This window comes from Harpia harpyja, chromosome 1 (genome assembly GCF_026419915.1).
Source record: "Harpia harpyja isolate bHarHar1 chromosome 1, bHarHar1 primary haplotype, whole genome shotgun sequence".
NCBI classification, from domain to species: domain Eukaryota; kingdom Metazoa; phylum Chordata; class Aves; order Accipitriformes; family Accipitridae; genus Harpia; species Harpia harpyja.
In genome coordinates this window covers 99,166,998-99,179,256 of record NC_068940.1, presented here as the reverse complement: position 1 = coordinate 99,179,256, position 12,259 = coordinate 99,166,998, and the positions used below count along the sequence as shown (strand labels likewise).

Genomic DNA, 12,259 nt, shown 5'->3' with positions numbered 1-12,259 from the left:
CTGAGATGCAGCAGCTAGTCCTGGAAATTGTTGAGTTCTCTACTGCTGCTTAAATCATAGCAAGTTTGGTGTCCAAGACTTTGGCTTTAACAGCATCAGGCTCGGACTTTATCTTTACTCTTCTGTCATCCATTTCCTGTCATGCTGGAAGATCCCAAAACCTGGATTGCATTACAATTTTAAAATAGTATTCTCAGATTTGGGGTTCCTGAGTCATACTGAAAGAGAGAGTCAACAATTGCCTGATATAAGTAATGTTTCATATTAAACATATGCCATATGTCATTTTTTTCCCCTGGGTTACACTCCCTATATGAAAACTTTTGACCTAAACTGTCTTCAGAAAAACACTCAAAAACTTTAAATATAGGCATGTGATACAGATGTATCAAAAAACCATGTTCTTAGAGTGCCTACTCTATTGTACAATTTTGTACAGTAGAGCACCTGCTCTGTTGTACCGTGTGCTGTAAGTGACTGATACTGAATTGAGTTCTGTAGGATCCATGTGTTTGGTTACTAGGTTACAAAGCACACAAGATGTCAGTTTCCAATACAACCTAGGATTTTCTAGGGAGAAAAAAAGTTTGTTGTTTGTATTCCAAAGCCATTCATTTAAATGCACTTAAAAGTAATAGTTTTGTTGATTGCACCTAATACAAATCCTCTTTAGTCCCTAATTAAAAAAGAAAAGGAGCTACTATTTCCTGGAGAGGTTTTGGTTTCCATACTTTATACATCTACTGTGTATGTCCTTAAAAATTAGCCACACAAGTTAGAACCTACCTCAACAAGTAAGGTAGAAGGACATAGAAAAGAGAAATAGGTTAGAAATAACATAAAAGGAGATCCAAGTTAGAGATGTTGCCAGCTCTACCTGCTGCAACAAAAGCTTGTGAAAAGTGCATTCTTGCCAAGAAGCCTAATTTGTTCGTTAAAATTCTCTAAGGGCTATGGCTAGTATTATCAAGACTTTTGATTTTTAATTGTTAGGCATAACTTTAAAAGGAAGATTAAATATAATAGTCAGTTTCTGAGTAACTAAATGAAATGTAAGTTAAATATTCTGATGCTGTTTTGCTGTGTTTATACTTGGAGAGAGAACACTATCTGTGAAGTATTAACCATATTTTAATGAGACTGCATGTTAGTGTAGTTCAGCAGAACTAATTGGTTCTTGTCACTGTCCTCTGCGTTCTAATGCAACAAGTTACTTTTTATATTTCATTTCATTACCTTAATAAACCTCATATGGATAAATACATTTTGTCTGGTATTGGACTCATGTAACCATTGCATACTAATTGTGTTAAGGTAAGGCTAATTCACTTTGGGAAAAGAGCTTAATTTGCACTCCTTATGTTGAATGTACATTATCTGTAGTTTTCAGCTAAACAACCACTTTAGTGTCTAATAAATTAGTGCCCAATAAATGCATCATAAATCTATCATTGTAAATAGCTATCCTCATGACAGTGTCCATCCAGCAATTGTGGCACAAAAGCATTATCTGCAATGAAAGACACATTCAAAAGGGGCTCTATTGCCTCTGTCAGTAGCAGAAGGTAGAAATTGTATTATCAGCGTATTGATTCCAATCCTGTAATGTGCTTTTAGATCCCATTAAACTATTGTCAAAGTGCATTCACCAGAAGTTGAAAAAGGTACTTAATAATTTGCACATTAGACCTGCTAATTAGGGGAGCTATGCCATCAACCTTATCTTCCAACCCCAAATAGCTTTAGCTTTTGATAAAGAATTATCTAATGCAGTGCTACCAGCCTAGATTTCAACTGTTGAATCTGCTGCATAAAACGGTGGCCAATAAAAAAGTCTCAGAAGAATGTCAGCCTATAGTTACAGGTGCCTTCAAGTAGCTGTGTATATTGATTTTACTTTTCCTTTTATCTTGTAGATTAGATGGTGATAAAATGGTTATAAAATGCTAATAATAAGTGTAAGGTTAACAAATTCAGAAAATACCTCCTCTTTTCAGACCTCCCTCCCCCATGCCCCCTCTCTCTCAATGAGGAAGGTGAGTTGTGTGGCTGTGCAAGGGAAGAGAGGAAGATTGAAATATGTATTCCTCTTCCTTCAGAAATGTTAGATTCTGTACTCTAGCGAGTCTTCTCAAACATTGAGTCTTGTGATTACATGGATTGGAAAAGTTGAATATGATCAGAAGACTCCACAATCAGAAGACTCCATAAATCAAGTGTAGAAGCACAAATCCACAGAAAAGCACTGTGATATATATGGCAGCAGTTTCTGTGAAATCGGTATAGTACATCTTCTTTGGCTTTTTAAACAGATGTGAATGCCATTGCTGTTACTGAAAATACATTGACTCACTAAAGGAGAGTTCTTTGCCTTGAAATTTCCCTGAGAGAAAATTTTGAAGCCTTAAAAATAATTCTGAAAGTTTCTGTCTTGGCAGCTTCTTTACTAGGATACAGTGGCTTACATGAATTATTTTGGAGGTTTTTCAGAAGCAAAATTTTTAATTTGAGGCTGATCATTCTCAGGCAGATTTATAACACTTACGGCAAATGCATTCTTAGGCATTCAGATGCAATCTCCTACCTGGAACTCCTGCCTGAACATCTGGAAGGCAGATGGCAGGGAAAGAAAGAAAACCTTTATCGAGTTACTTTCAGAATGGGGAAAAACTTCAGGGGTGATGTGAACAGAAGTGATCAGAGTTCAGGAGAAAAGAGAGAATATTTTCATCTGTCCTAAAACCAGTTTGTAAGAGTTCTTGACTATCTATAGAAGTGCTTTTTGAAATTGCACTGGAGATATATGTCTTACGTCTTCATACACAAAAAAAGAATACCTAGATGACAGGTCCCTTATTCTTTCCTAAAGTATTTCCCACTTTACCCTCTAAATATTCCCTTTTTTTCCATTAACTTGGGAAGCAGCTGCTACTGCCAGATCTGTGTGAGCAGCAGCTAGCATTAAGTTTGTCTACCAACAGGCACTTGCTGTTTTCACATTGCCATAATCACTTTACAGATAGACTTTGTGTGACAGATTATTATCAGTAAGCCAGAAGATAAATCTCCTGAATTCTGCTTGACAAATACTATGTTATTCACTGTTTTCCTGATTTTTGGTGTGTATTTATTTCATTATTATGCTAATGTTCAAAATAGTAGATATAATAACTCAAAATGATTGTTTGAACTGTTCACTTGAACTGCAACCATACATAAAATAGATGTAAATTTTTAAATTTTTTTTTTATTTTTACAAACTGTGGTGGTTTTCTTAAATGAGAATATAAATGTAAGTTGATCACATTTTTTTTAGTATGTACCTGCAGAAACATATAATTGAATTTATAGCCAAGAAGACCCGAAGTGCATGCAACTGTAGTTCTGAGTGTATCTAACCTTCAGTCAGAGGCCTAATGCAATACTTCTGTCCACAGTACTAAAAAATGCAAAGCACCCTTTCTTGCAGATTTTTAAAAACATGGGACTTTTCGATCCCATTTTGGTATTTCCCCTTCATTTTGAAGACATATTTTGTGAGTGTGGAATCAAATTCAGTTATCTGTGGTATTGTCTGAATGATCGGAATACTTACCTAAATAATATGTATGATTTGATTTCTTTTAAAATATGTGATTTTGATAATGAACCAAGTTAAAATGATTTTTTTGTTTGTTTAAACTTAGATCTACAAAATAGAAAATAAGGTGATGACACAAGTCTGCATGTTTTGGGTAACCTTCTGTTCTTGCCCATCCTGTGTAACCTGTGTTGTTATCTTGCACCATCTAGTGGCAAAAATTGGATGGATAAAAATAAAAGTGCAATCTGATAAATCTTTTAAGATGTAATAAATTGTGTTGTGGCCTTTTTGAAAAGGAACTCTTCCAACAATTAATCCTGACATTTAGAATTAAGTGGGAGTTGTACAATAGTTCCTTTAAAATGCCATGAAAACACTGAATGAGTAAAAAGTGAACTGCATCGACATTTACTATAGTTTTACTGCTGCCAAGTGTTACTGTTTTCTGTCTTCTGTTTTACATCCATCTTAGCCTTTATGGCATAATATATTTATTATTCCGGCTACATTAGCCCTTTTGTTTCAGACTGTGATGATACTTTGACAAAATGGTAATCTTACATTGATAAACTCTGAAAATGGATAGTTAGATCACTGGAAAACCCCAGGAAATTGGGTTAACTGAATGCTGTAGTCTTACTTGTGGCAATGCAGGGTTGTGGGGAGGAAGGGGGGCTACAGAAGTGTTGCTGGATCAGAAATCAAGGTTTGCTACTTAAAAATATAAAAATAAAAGGAACAATAGGATTTAAAAAAATATTTTTTCCTATTTTCTAAAAACAGTGGTCAAGAAGAGTACAACACATTCTTCCTGCAAATCAGAGAAAAAAATTATAGGGAGAGAGAATAGCTTTTATTATATAATGAATACAGCTTTCCCGACATCTTTAAACCACTGTGGAGACAATACTATTATAATGCAAACATAAGCATAAATTAATCTATGTCCTGATCTCTGTTTGCTGACCTGCAGGGAAAAGTTAGACGTTTTACTTCACGCAGTGCTGGGATGAATCTTAAAACACAGTGGTTTTCTAGAACACCCTGCCAGTAGTTCCCTTTTGCTATTTTAGGAAGTCAGTTCAAGCATCTTTTTGTGTAAATACTGAGCTCACAGAAATTATTGTACACAAATGGAGTAATAACTATTAGTTAGTTGATTGTTGGTGTCTGTATTCTTAAGAGAAGCTTGATGAGTTAGGTGATACAAATATGCTTTAATATGGCCAAATTCAATGTGTCCACACCTCAAAGAGAGGAATTGTATTTGGTGAAGTAGTGACAAAAGAACAAGTAATTATGCAGTTCAAAGAAAATCTGTAAGTGAGCAGATAGCAAAGTATTGGTAGTGTTGAGGTTTCAACGGCGATCTGTTCATGTGGAACATCATTGGTAGCTCTGATCCTGTAACACCAAAGAGGACAGGAATTTAAATAATAAGTAAGAGAAAGCTTTCTGATCTTGTTAGGTTTTGTAAAAGGGTATTTTATAGGAGGAAATTAAAGGAACTTATTTTAGTTCAGTGAAAAAGTCTCTGGGAAGATTAGTGAGGTTGCTGGCCATAAGTAATACATCATGGGTATATTTGAGGAGGAAGGAAAGAGCTGGTTAAGCTATCGGACAATATTGAAATAAGAGCAACGCGTATGAACAAACTTTACCCATTAGACTTGAAGTGGAAGTTAGAATGTTTCTAATCATTAGATGAATCCAATTATTGGCTAACTTTCCAGTAACGATAGTAAAACTACTATAGTGGGATGAAACAGTACATTCCTAGACCGCGTTGTTGCCTGCAGTAGCAGAGGAGAAAGCTTAGCAGCGCAGGGGCCCCTTCTCGTCAGGTGTTTCCACTGTGGTATGGATCATGTCCCATACTCTATTAATGCTCCTTGTGGACTTTATCAGTAAAAATATCCTCACCCTCGGGCCAGTCAGTGGCACCAGGTAGTGGCCTGTACCCTCTAGCGTGGCCGGCTGCATTGCATGCCAGGCTCTGCAAGGGGTGGACCCCAAAGAAAGCTATTCTGTGTCCATGGTTGTTCTTGAAGGGGCCTCACTCGGAAGGGAGCAAGCTCATGTGCGCAGGGTGTGAAACAGAGTCAGAGCTAAACTGACACCGTCATTTTACTAAATTCTTCAGGGACTAGGGTTTAAGTGTAGTCAGTACTACCGGCACACAGACATGGTGGAGTATTGATGAGGTTTTTTACTGTAGGCGTAACAAAAGCAAGAAGCTTGCAGCTGAAGGATTAAAGTCGGAAGTAAGACATATTTTTAACACCTGTTGTAATTCAGGTTGTTGTAGCTTATCAAGGAGTACTTCATCACATGGAGTCTTTACACCAGGATTTCCTGTCTCTCTAAAAAATGTGTTCTAACTCATCTATGGATTTATTGAGTTAAATACAGGAATCTCTAGACAGAATCCTCTGGCCTGTGCTATCTGGGAGGTCATATTCACAGATCTTAATGTTTTCTTTTGGCCTTAAAAAGCTGTGAATCAAGTAAAAATCGGAATGCTCAAAAGCACTGTGAATTTTTAATCTTACCATTTTGTATTTTGCTTAGTACTAGAACAGTTCACATATTAGGTAGCATGTTACAAAAGAAGCTATTCACGTGTTTAATTCTCTGTGCTTTGAAGATGTGATTGTTACCACAGATTGAAATGCACAGTTGTTTAAAAAAAAAAAATTAAAAAATTGCTGACTCGACTGTAGAAAAGCAAACTTTTTTTGGAATGGTTCAGAAGGTGACAGTATCTCAGCTTTTCAGGTTTTTTAATCCTCCTCTTAGTACTCTAATAATCCCTTCCAATTGGGCTGCTACTCATCAAAATTAACCTCATGCAGTAGAAAATGTAAAGGTCTTTAGTGTTTTAATAACAACTACCTTTGATCCTAGTTTATATATTAATGCAATTACAGTATCTTTGGTTTTGGGGTTTTTCATTAAAAATTCTTCCATGATGAGGTATCTTGGTGTACTTGAAGGACAAAAGTTAAGCTTCTTAGTAGAAAAACAAGGTTTAGGCTTGATTTTTTTGTTTGTCTGCGTTTTTTTTACTTTTCTTGAAAGTACTGAGCATGTATAACTTGGATTTTCAGCAGTAAGAATTGTGAATGCTTATCATTCTGTAAATTAGGCTTGTATCAGAATCTTAATTTTGACTCAGCAGACATTGCTTTTACCCTAATGTTGATCCTGCAGAATTCATGATCACCAGTTAGAGAGGAGCCTAACCAGTCAAGCACAGCTTTTCTGATCCAACTGGAAGGAGAGCGCTCTGTGTGAGCTTGGTGCTTATACAGGCTACTATCTCTTCCAGGGCATTTAATAGCATCAGTGAAGCTAGGGGTGAGCTTGCCAAGGGGAAGATTTTCGCCTCGGTTTCTGTCTGACTTGCAGTGGTGAATTTAGTATTACATGCTGTCTCCTATAAAAGAACTCTGACTTTGCTGAATCCGCTTTCTGGTAATAAACCACGGGGCCATGCGGTCAGCTGCATTAGCAGCTGGAGGTCTAGGTCTAAAAACTGGATGTCTAGAGTGTGCTTTTATGAGTAAACAGAAAAAACCCTACCTTTATAACTTGTCATAATCTTTTCTCTTATTTTGAGGTGAATATTCTTCACTATATTCTAGTAAACTTCAAATATATACCTCACTTACTAGAATGTTTTGCAGTTCAATTTTACGGTTACAGCACACACAATTAAAGTTTACCAAGGTGATGAAAATTGTTATTTTTATAGGTGGTTGAGCTGAAGCCAGGTGGAAAAGATATTCCTGTTACCAGCGCTAACCGAATCGCATACATCCATCTGGTGGCAGACTACAGGTTAAACAAACAAATTCGACAGCATTGCCTTGCTTTCCGTCAGGGACTGGCCAATGTTGTGAATCTTGAATGGCTTCGAATGTTTGATCAACAGGAAATACAGGTATTTCTGCTTAAAACTGCAGAAAACAATTGCTTTAAACAGAAATAAATGCTAATTTCTCCCTGTAATGTAACTGTCTAATTTCCTTCACTATTAGGTTCTGATTTCTGGTGCCCAGGTCCCTATTAGTTTGGATGACCTTAAATCTTTCACAAACTATTCAGGTAAGCATATTTTACTTAAATAAAAAAATGTGTTATGACTGACTCAGAAGTAAATAAGCTTGCTTTTTATCCTAGCTTTTAGAACAAAGTTGTAGGGTCATTCTTGTTACCTTTGGTTGTTAACGTTGGCCAAACTCTCTAGACAGGCCTGAATTTTGGAAGATTGGGTAAAATTGCAACCTAATTTTATAAATGCTGGGAAATATGGGTATACAGTTTATTTTATTCGCACACTTAAGTACAAGTTTATAGCTGGATAATTAGAGAACATGTAATTCCTTTTCTAAATGGGTGTTAGTCAATGTTTGTGTCTGGTTGCCCTGAAAATAAGTCTGCAAGTGACTTTGGGATAGTTGTTTCTACCACCGCATTCAGATACTTACATTTCTCAGATGGCCTGAAGAGAGAGCTCGTATTTTCTCCTTGTGAGAAATGTAAGGTATCTTGCTTCATTTTTCCCTGCATTTATCATGAATGTAATCAAAAAGTAGCTACTATATCATCAGTTCACATCTGAACTTATCTCAAGGTAAGTTGATGCATTAAATAACATCCTGAGTCTTGCAGATTTTGCAGACTCTTGGAGTAAAGGTAGTAATCCAAAGTTACTAGGTAAATGCTAAACTAAATATAATCAATTTAAAATAAATAGGATTAGGTGAAGAAAACGGCAGTTAAGAAGCTGAGGGAGATAGTAGCCATAGGTAAGCAATGAATGAGAAACTGAAAATGCAGTGATCAAAGAGATCTATAGATACTGGAAGTCAGTGACATAAGCCTGCTGGTTATAATATTTTTCCCAAGCTTTTCAAGATTGATACTAGGTTTTCTGAAGAATTTATTTCTTACATAAAACTATTCTACCTGTAAATCATTTAAATCTCATTATAGGTGGCTACACAGCAGACCATCCTGTAATTAAAATATTCTGGAGAGTTGTAGAAAGCTTCACTGATGAAGAGAAACGCAAACTACTCAAGTTTGTAACAAGCTGCTCTCGACCGCCTCTTCTGGGGTTTAAGGTACATATCTTCCCGACTTCCTGGCAAGTTTTTGTAAATACTACAGGTTATGATACAAGCTTTTCCTGTCTGTAGGACTTTACAATTTGAGAAGAATGTTCCTCTGTGACTACAGAAACAGTTTCGATGTTTGCATTTGTGTGTATAATGAGTATAGTTTTAAAATATTTAATGAAATGTTGTTCTGTTGTTTTCTATTTTAACTGCAAAATTTGATAAGCCTACAAACACATTGGTAAGAGCGCTTACTCTTTCTCATGGAAGATCCTTGCTACCATTTCATGTTACTGAACCCAAGCAGTATTGCTACCAGTTTCAAGGATCAGGTTGAGTTAAGAATAATGTCTTTTAAATCAGGCGAAAGAGGATTTGGGATATAAAAGCAGCTATTAAATTTGAACCTCTTAAATTAACCATTTGAAGTGGGAGATGCATTGTGTTTCCTTCTAATTACCATTTATCTGCTTATAGGGTCACAGGTCATTACCCTTTGTATCTAAATATTTTGCTGCTGTCTTTAGATTGCTATTGACAGTGAAGCTTAAGTATGAAGAAAACTTTTGTCTACTGCTTATAAAACTAAAGAGAGGCTGAGGCAAATTGAAAACATTTTGAAACTAAATTCTGAGGATATTCTACCCGTGAGTTTCAGCTGGGCTGCAAAATTCTGGCTAAGAACTGGCCATGGACTTAATTGCCTCTAAAATGTGGGAACTTTCAATGCTTTTCTGTAAGAAAATAAAGAATAAATTGCTTCATAGCAATGCCATCACCTTTAGTGCAGTGGTCAACAGTATATTTACTGTTGTACTATTTAGTAAAATTAATACAACGGTGGGCTTATGTGGAACAAATAGAGGCATTGCGTCATCCAGTTCCTTACAAGTAAGAATAAGATTTGTTGCCAAACAAAATTTGAGTACGTGTACTTAATAAATTCTCACATTATAAGGTACTGTGGTACAATATTTAACTAACAGGGGATAGTAACTAATTTCCTACATTTATTAGGTAAAACAGGTAGATGCACCCATAAGAAATGAATGCAGGTATTGTGTAAGTCCTGAAGGTTTATTAGCTGTTCTGTAAAATAAGTGGTGTTGAATGAACATTTTCTCATTATAAAAATACTTCAGGGACAGATACTAACATTTTATATAGGAACAAGGAATTCAGATACACTTAATAGTCTGGACGTGGAAACAACACACTTGGAATTTTGCACAATTTTTTCTTGAATCTTACTGTGGAAGTTCATTCTGGTGGGGTTTTTTGGGGGTTTTTGTTTGGATTTTTTTATCAGCATTTAAAAAAATACTTGAAAGGCAAATGCTAGAAGAATTTCTTCTCAGCTCTAGGAATTTGGCCCTTTCCTGTGATGTGGCCTGGGGGTGACACATGATAAAGATGTCAGAAGTAAAAAATGAAACAAACCCCCCCACCTTCCTCTTCCACGCACACAACTTAGATTTTTTTGTAGTACTTATCACTTTTTTTTCATATTGAATTAAACAAAATTAATTTTAGAATTTTCAAACTTCTGATTAATTTTTTCAAAAATACAGTTTTCCTCTGCAAAACAAACAAGAAGACCCTCCAGTATTGAAATCACAGTGGTCTCAGACACAGACCTCTGACACTTGAATGATTTAAAATACATAAAAGCATACATGGGTTGTGATACAGTAGTATGTGGATCACTTGCTAGGGGTGATGAAAGAATACTCCCAGTAGTTTAAACAGTGTTTTTTTTCCAGGCTGCAGAGCGATTTTGGAGTAGAAGAGTTGTTTCTAGTGCCACATTCTGCAGGGAAGCACGGCCCTTTTCCCTTGACTTCCATCTATCCCGTTATACTGCAACTTCATGTCCTCTTCCCTCTTCTATCCTTTTGTTTATTTTCCTATTTCTTTGTAAGCTGATACGGGTATGCAGCACTGCCATTGCAGTGTGTGATCATTTAAACCTCCCTTTGGTACAGTTGTTCTGTAACCCTCTGTGCAGTCTCACCCTGTGCACAATCCCTTCAGCTGCTGTAGCAAGTGCTGTGTGGTGCTGTTAGCTTGTGGATAGGCAACGTATCTTCAATATCTATAATATATAGCTCAGTTACACTCCTTTTATAGGCACCTAGGAGAGGAATTGGCACTTTCAGTCGGTAATTTGTCTGCTCCACGTATCTACTTCAGGATGAAATTAATCATGTCTTAGGCTCCACAAAACGTACTTACTAGATCCCCTTCAACAGAAAAGAGTGTCTGGGGTGACTAGATTTGGATATGGAGACAACGGAGATGGCTGTCTAAACACATGAATCCTACCTAGGGTATTCATTGATTGATTTGTGTGATTGATTATTTAAAAGCCTGCAAGCATCTCTCTTAAACTCTCCAAGTCCATGTGAGTATCACTGTACCATACTCTTAGCAACAAGCAGGATTTTATAGGACAGTGGGAAGAACAATTAGAAAACTGTGGGGTGAGACCAAGATAGAACAGTGCACATCAGTCATGTAATAAAGGGAGAATTGGGAAACAATTGTATGGAAACAAAGTAAACAGAAGTCTCCATTTGTTGTCATCCTTTTTAATTACAAGGGGAGAGGAAGAAATGCAGATGTAGCTACCCAGCTTTGAGGTGGCCAGCGTGACATTTGAAGAGATGGAGGAAGTGAATCAAAAGTCTAAAAATATTAAGGCTGACCATGACACATTAAAAAGAAGCCAAATGTGGAAAGCTGAAGTCTGTGTGTGTACTTGGGAGATAGGCCCCAGCCTGACTTTAAAATACTTGGCTTGGAAAAAATGGAATTTAAATAGTCATCAAATTTTCAGCATGATAGCAGTAAGTTAAAAGATTAATTCACTGTACAATGGACTTGCGAGCTCAGCCACATGTAACAGTCTTGGCAACAGAAAGCAGAGTGAGAAGGCATTACTGCTGCTTTGCTGGGCAGCACTGAGCGGGAGTTCAGTCAATACTTGCATGGTGCTTGCAGTAGGATCTTGTTAACATGGATTTACCAACAAACCAGGGTTTTGCCAAAAAAGGAAGTAGGTAACTGGTATTGTCATCAGCAGTAATGTCTTGGTAGCCTGTGACAGTGTGGTGTTTAGAGCTTTGAAGGCGAAGTGTGTGAAGCTGCAGGAGTGCTGAATATTATTGGCCAAATAACTGTCTGAATATATTTATGTTGATGGTAGACATTCACACAAGGTATCTTCAAAATTTATTTACAGTTTTAATATGCGTACTGTATTTTTCTGAGAGGAACACATTTTCTGGTTCTCGCTCTGCAATGTTCTGTACACTTTATATTGTGGAACCTTCACGTTTCCTTAAAGTTGGTGCCTGTTAATTTAAGATAAGGAAATGTCTTGACATTCGTAGCTTATAGATAGCACAGTCTAGCTTTGCATCATTTAAAAATCTTAAACTTTCACTGCCAGATTCAGACTCAGAATAACATTTACTAAAGCTAATTAAAGTTTAATAAGTTTAATAAATGTGATTGTTACGGACAAAAAAAAAAATCATTAAAGCGT

The 12,259-nt window shown here is 36.4% G+C and overlaps 1 protein-coding gene across 1 annotated transcript in view; it reads left to right on the top strand.

Annotated features, from left to right (window-relative positions):
• The window catches only part of UBE3C (ubiquitin protein ligase E3C), an 83,756-nt gene that overhangs the window by 65,592 nt on the left and 5,905 nt on the right, over positions 1-12,259 (top strand). Inside the window, exons 20-22 of the mRNA XM_052806760.1 lie at positions 7,341-7,529; positions 7,627-7,693; positions 8,585-8,715. Of these exons, the coding sequence (XP_052662720.1) occupies positions 7,341-7,529; positions 7,627-7,693; positions 8,585-8,715 (387 nt within the window). The remainder of the gene's footprint in view (positions 1-7,340; positions 7,530-7,626; positions 7,694-8,584; positions 8,716-12,259) is intronic.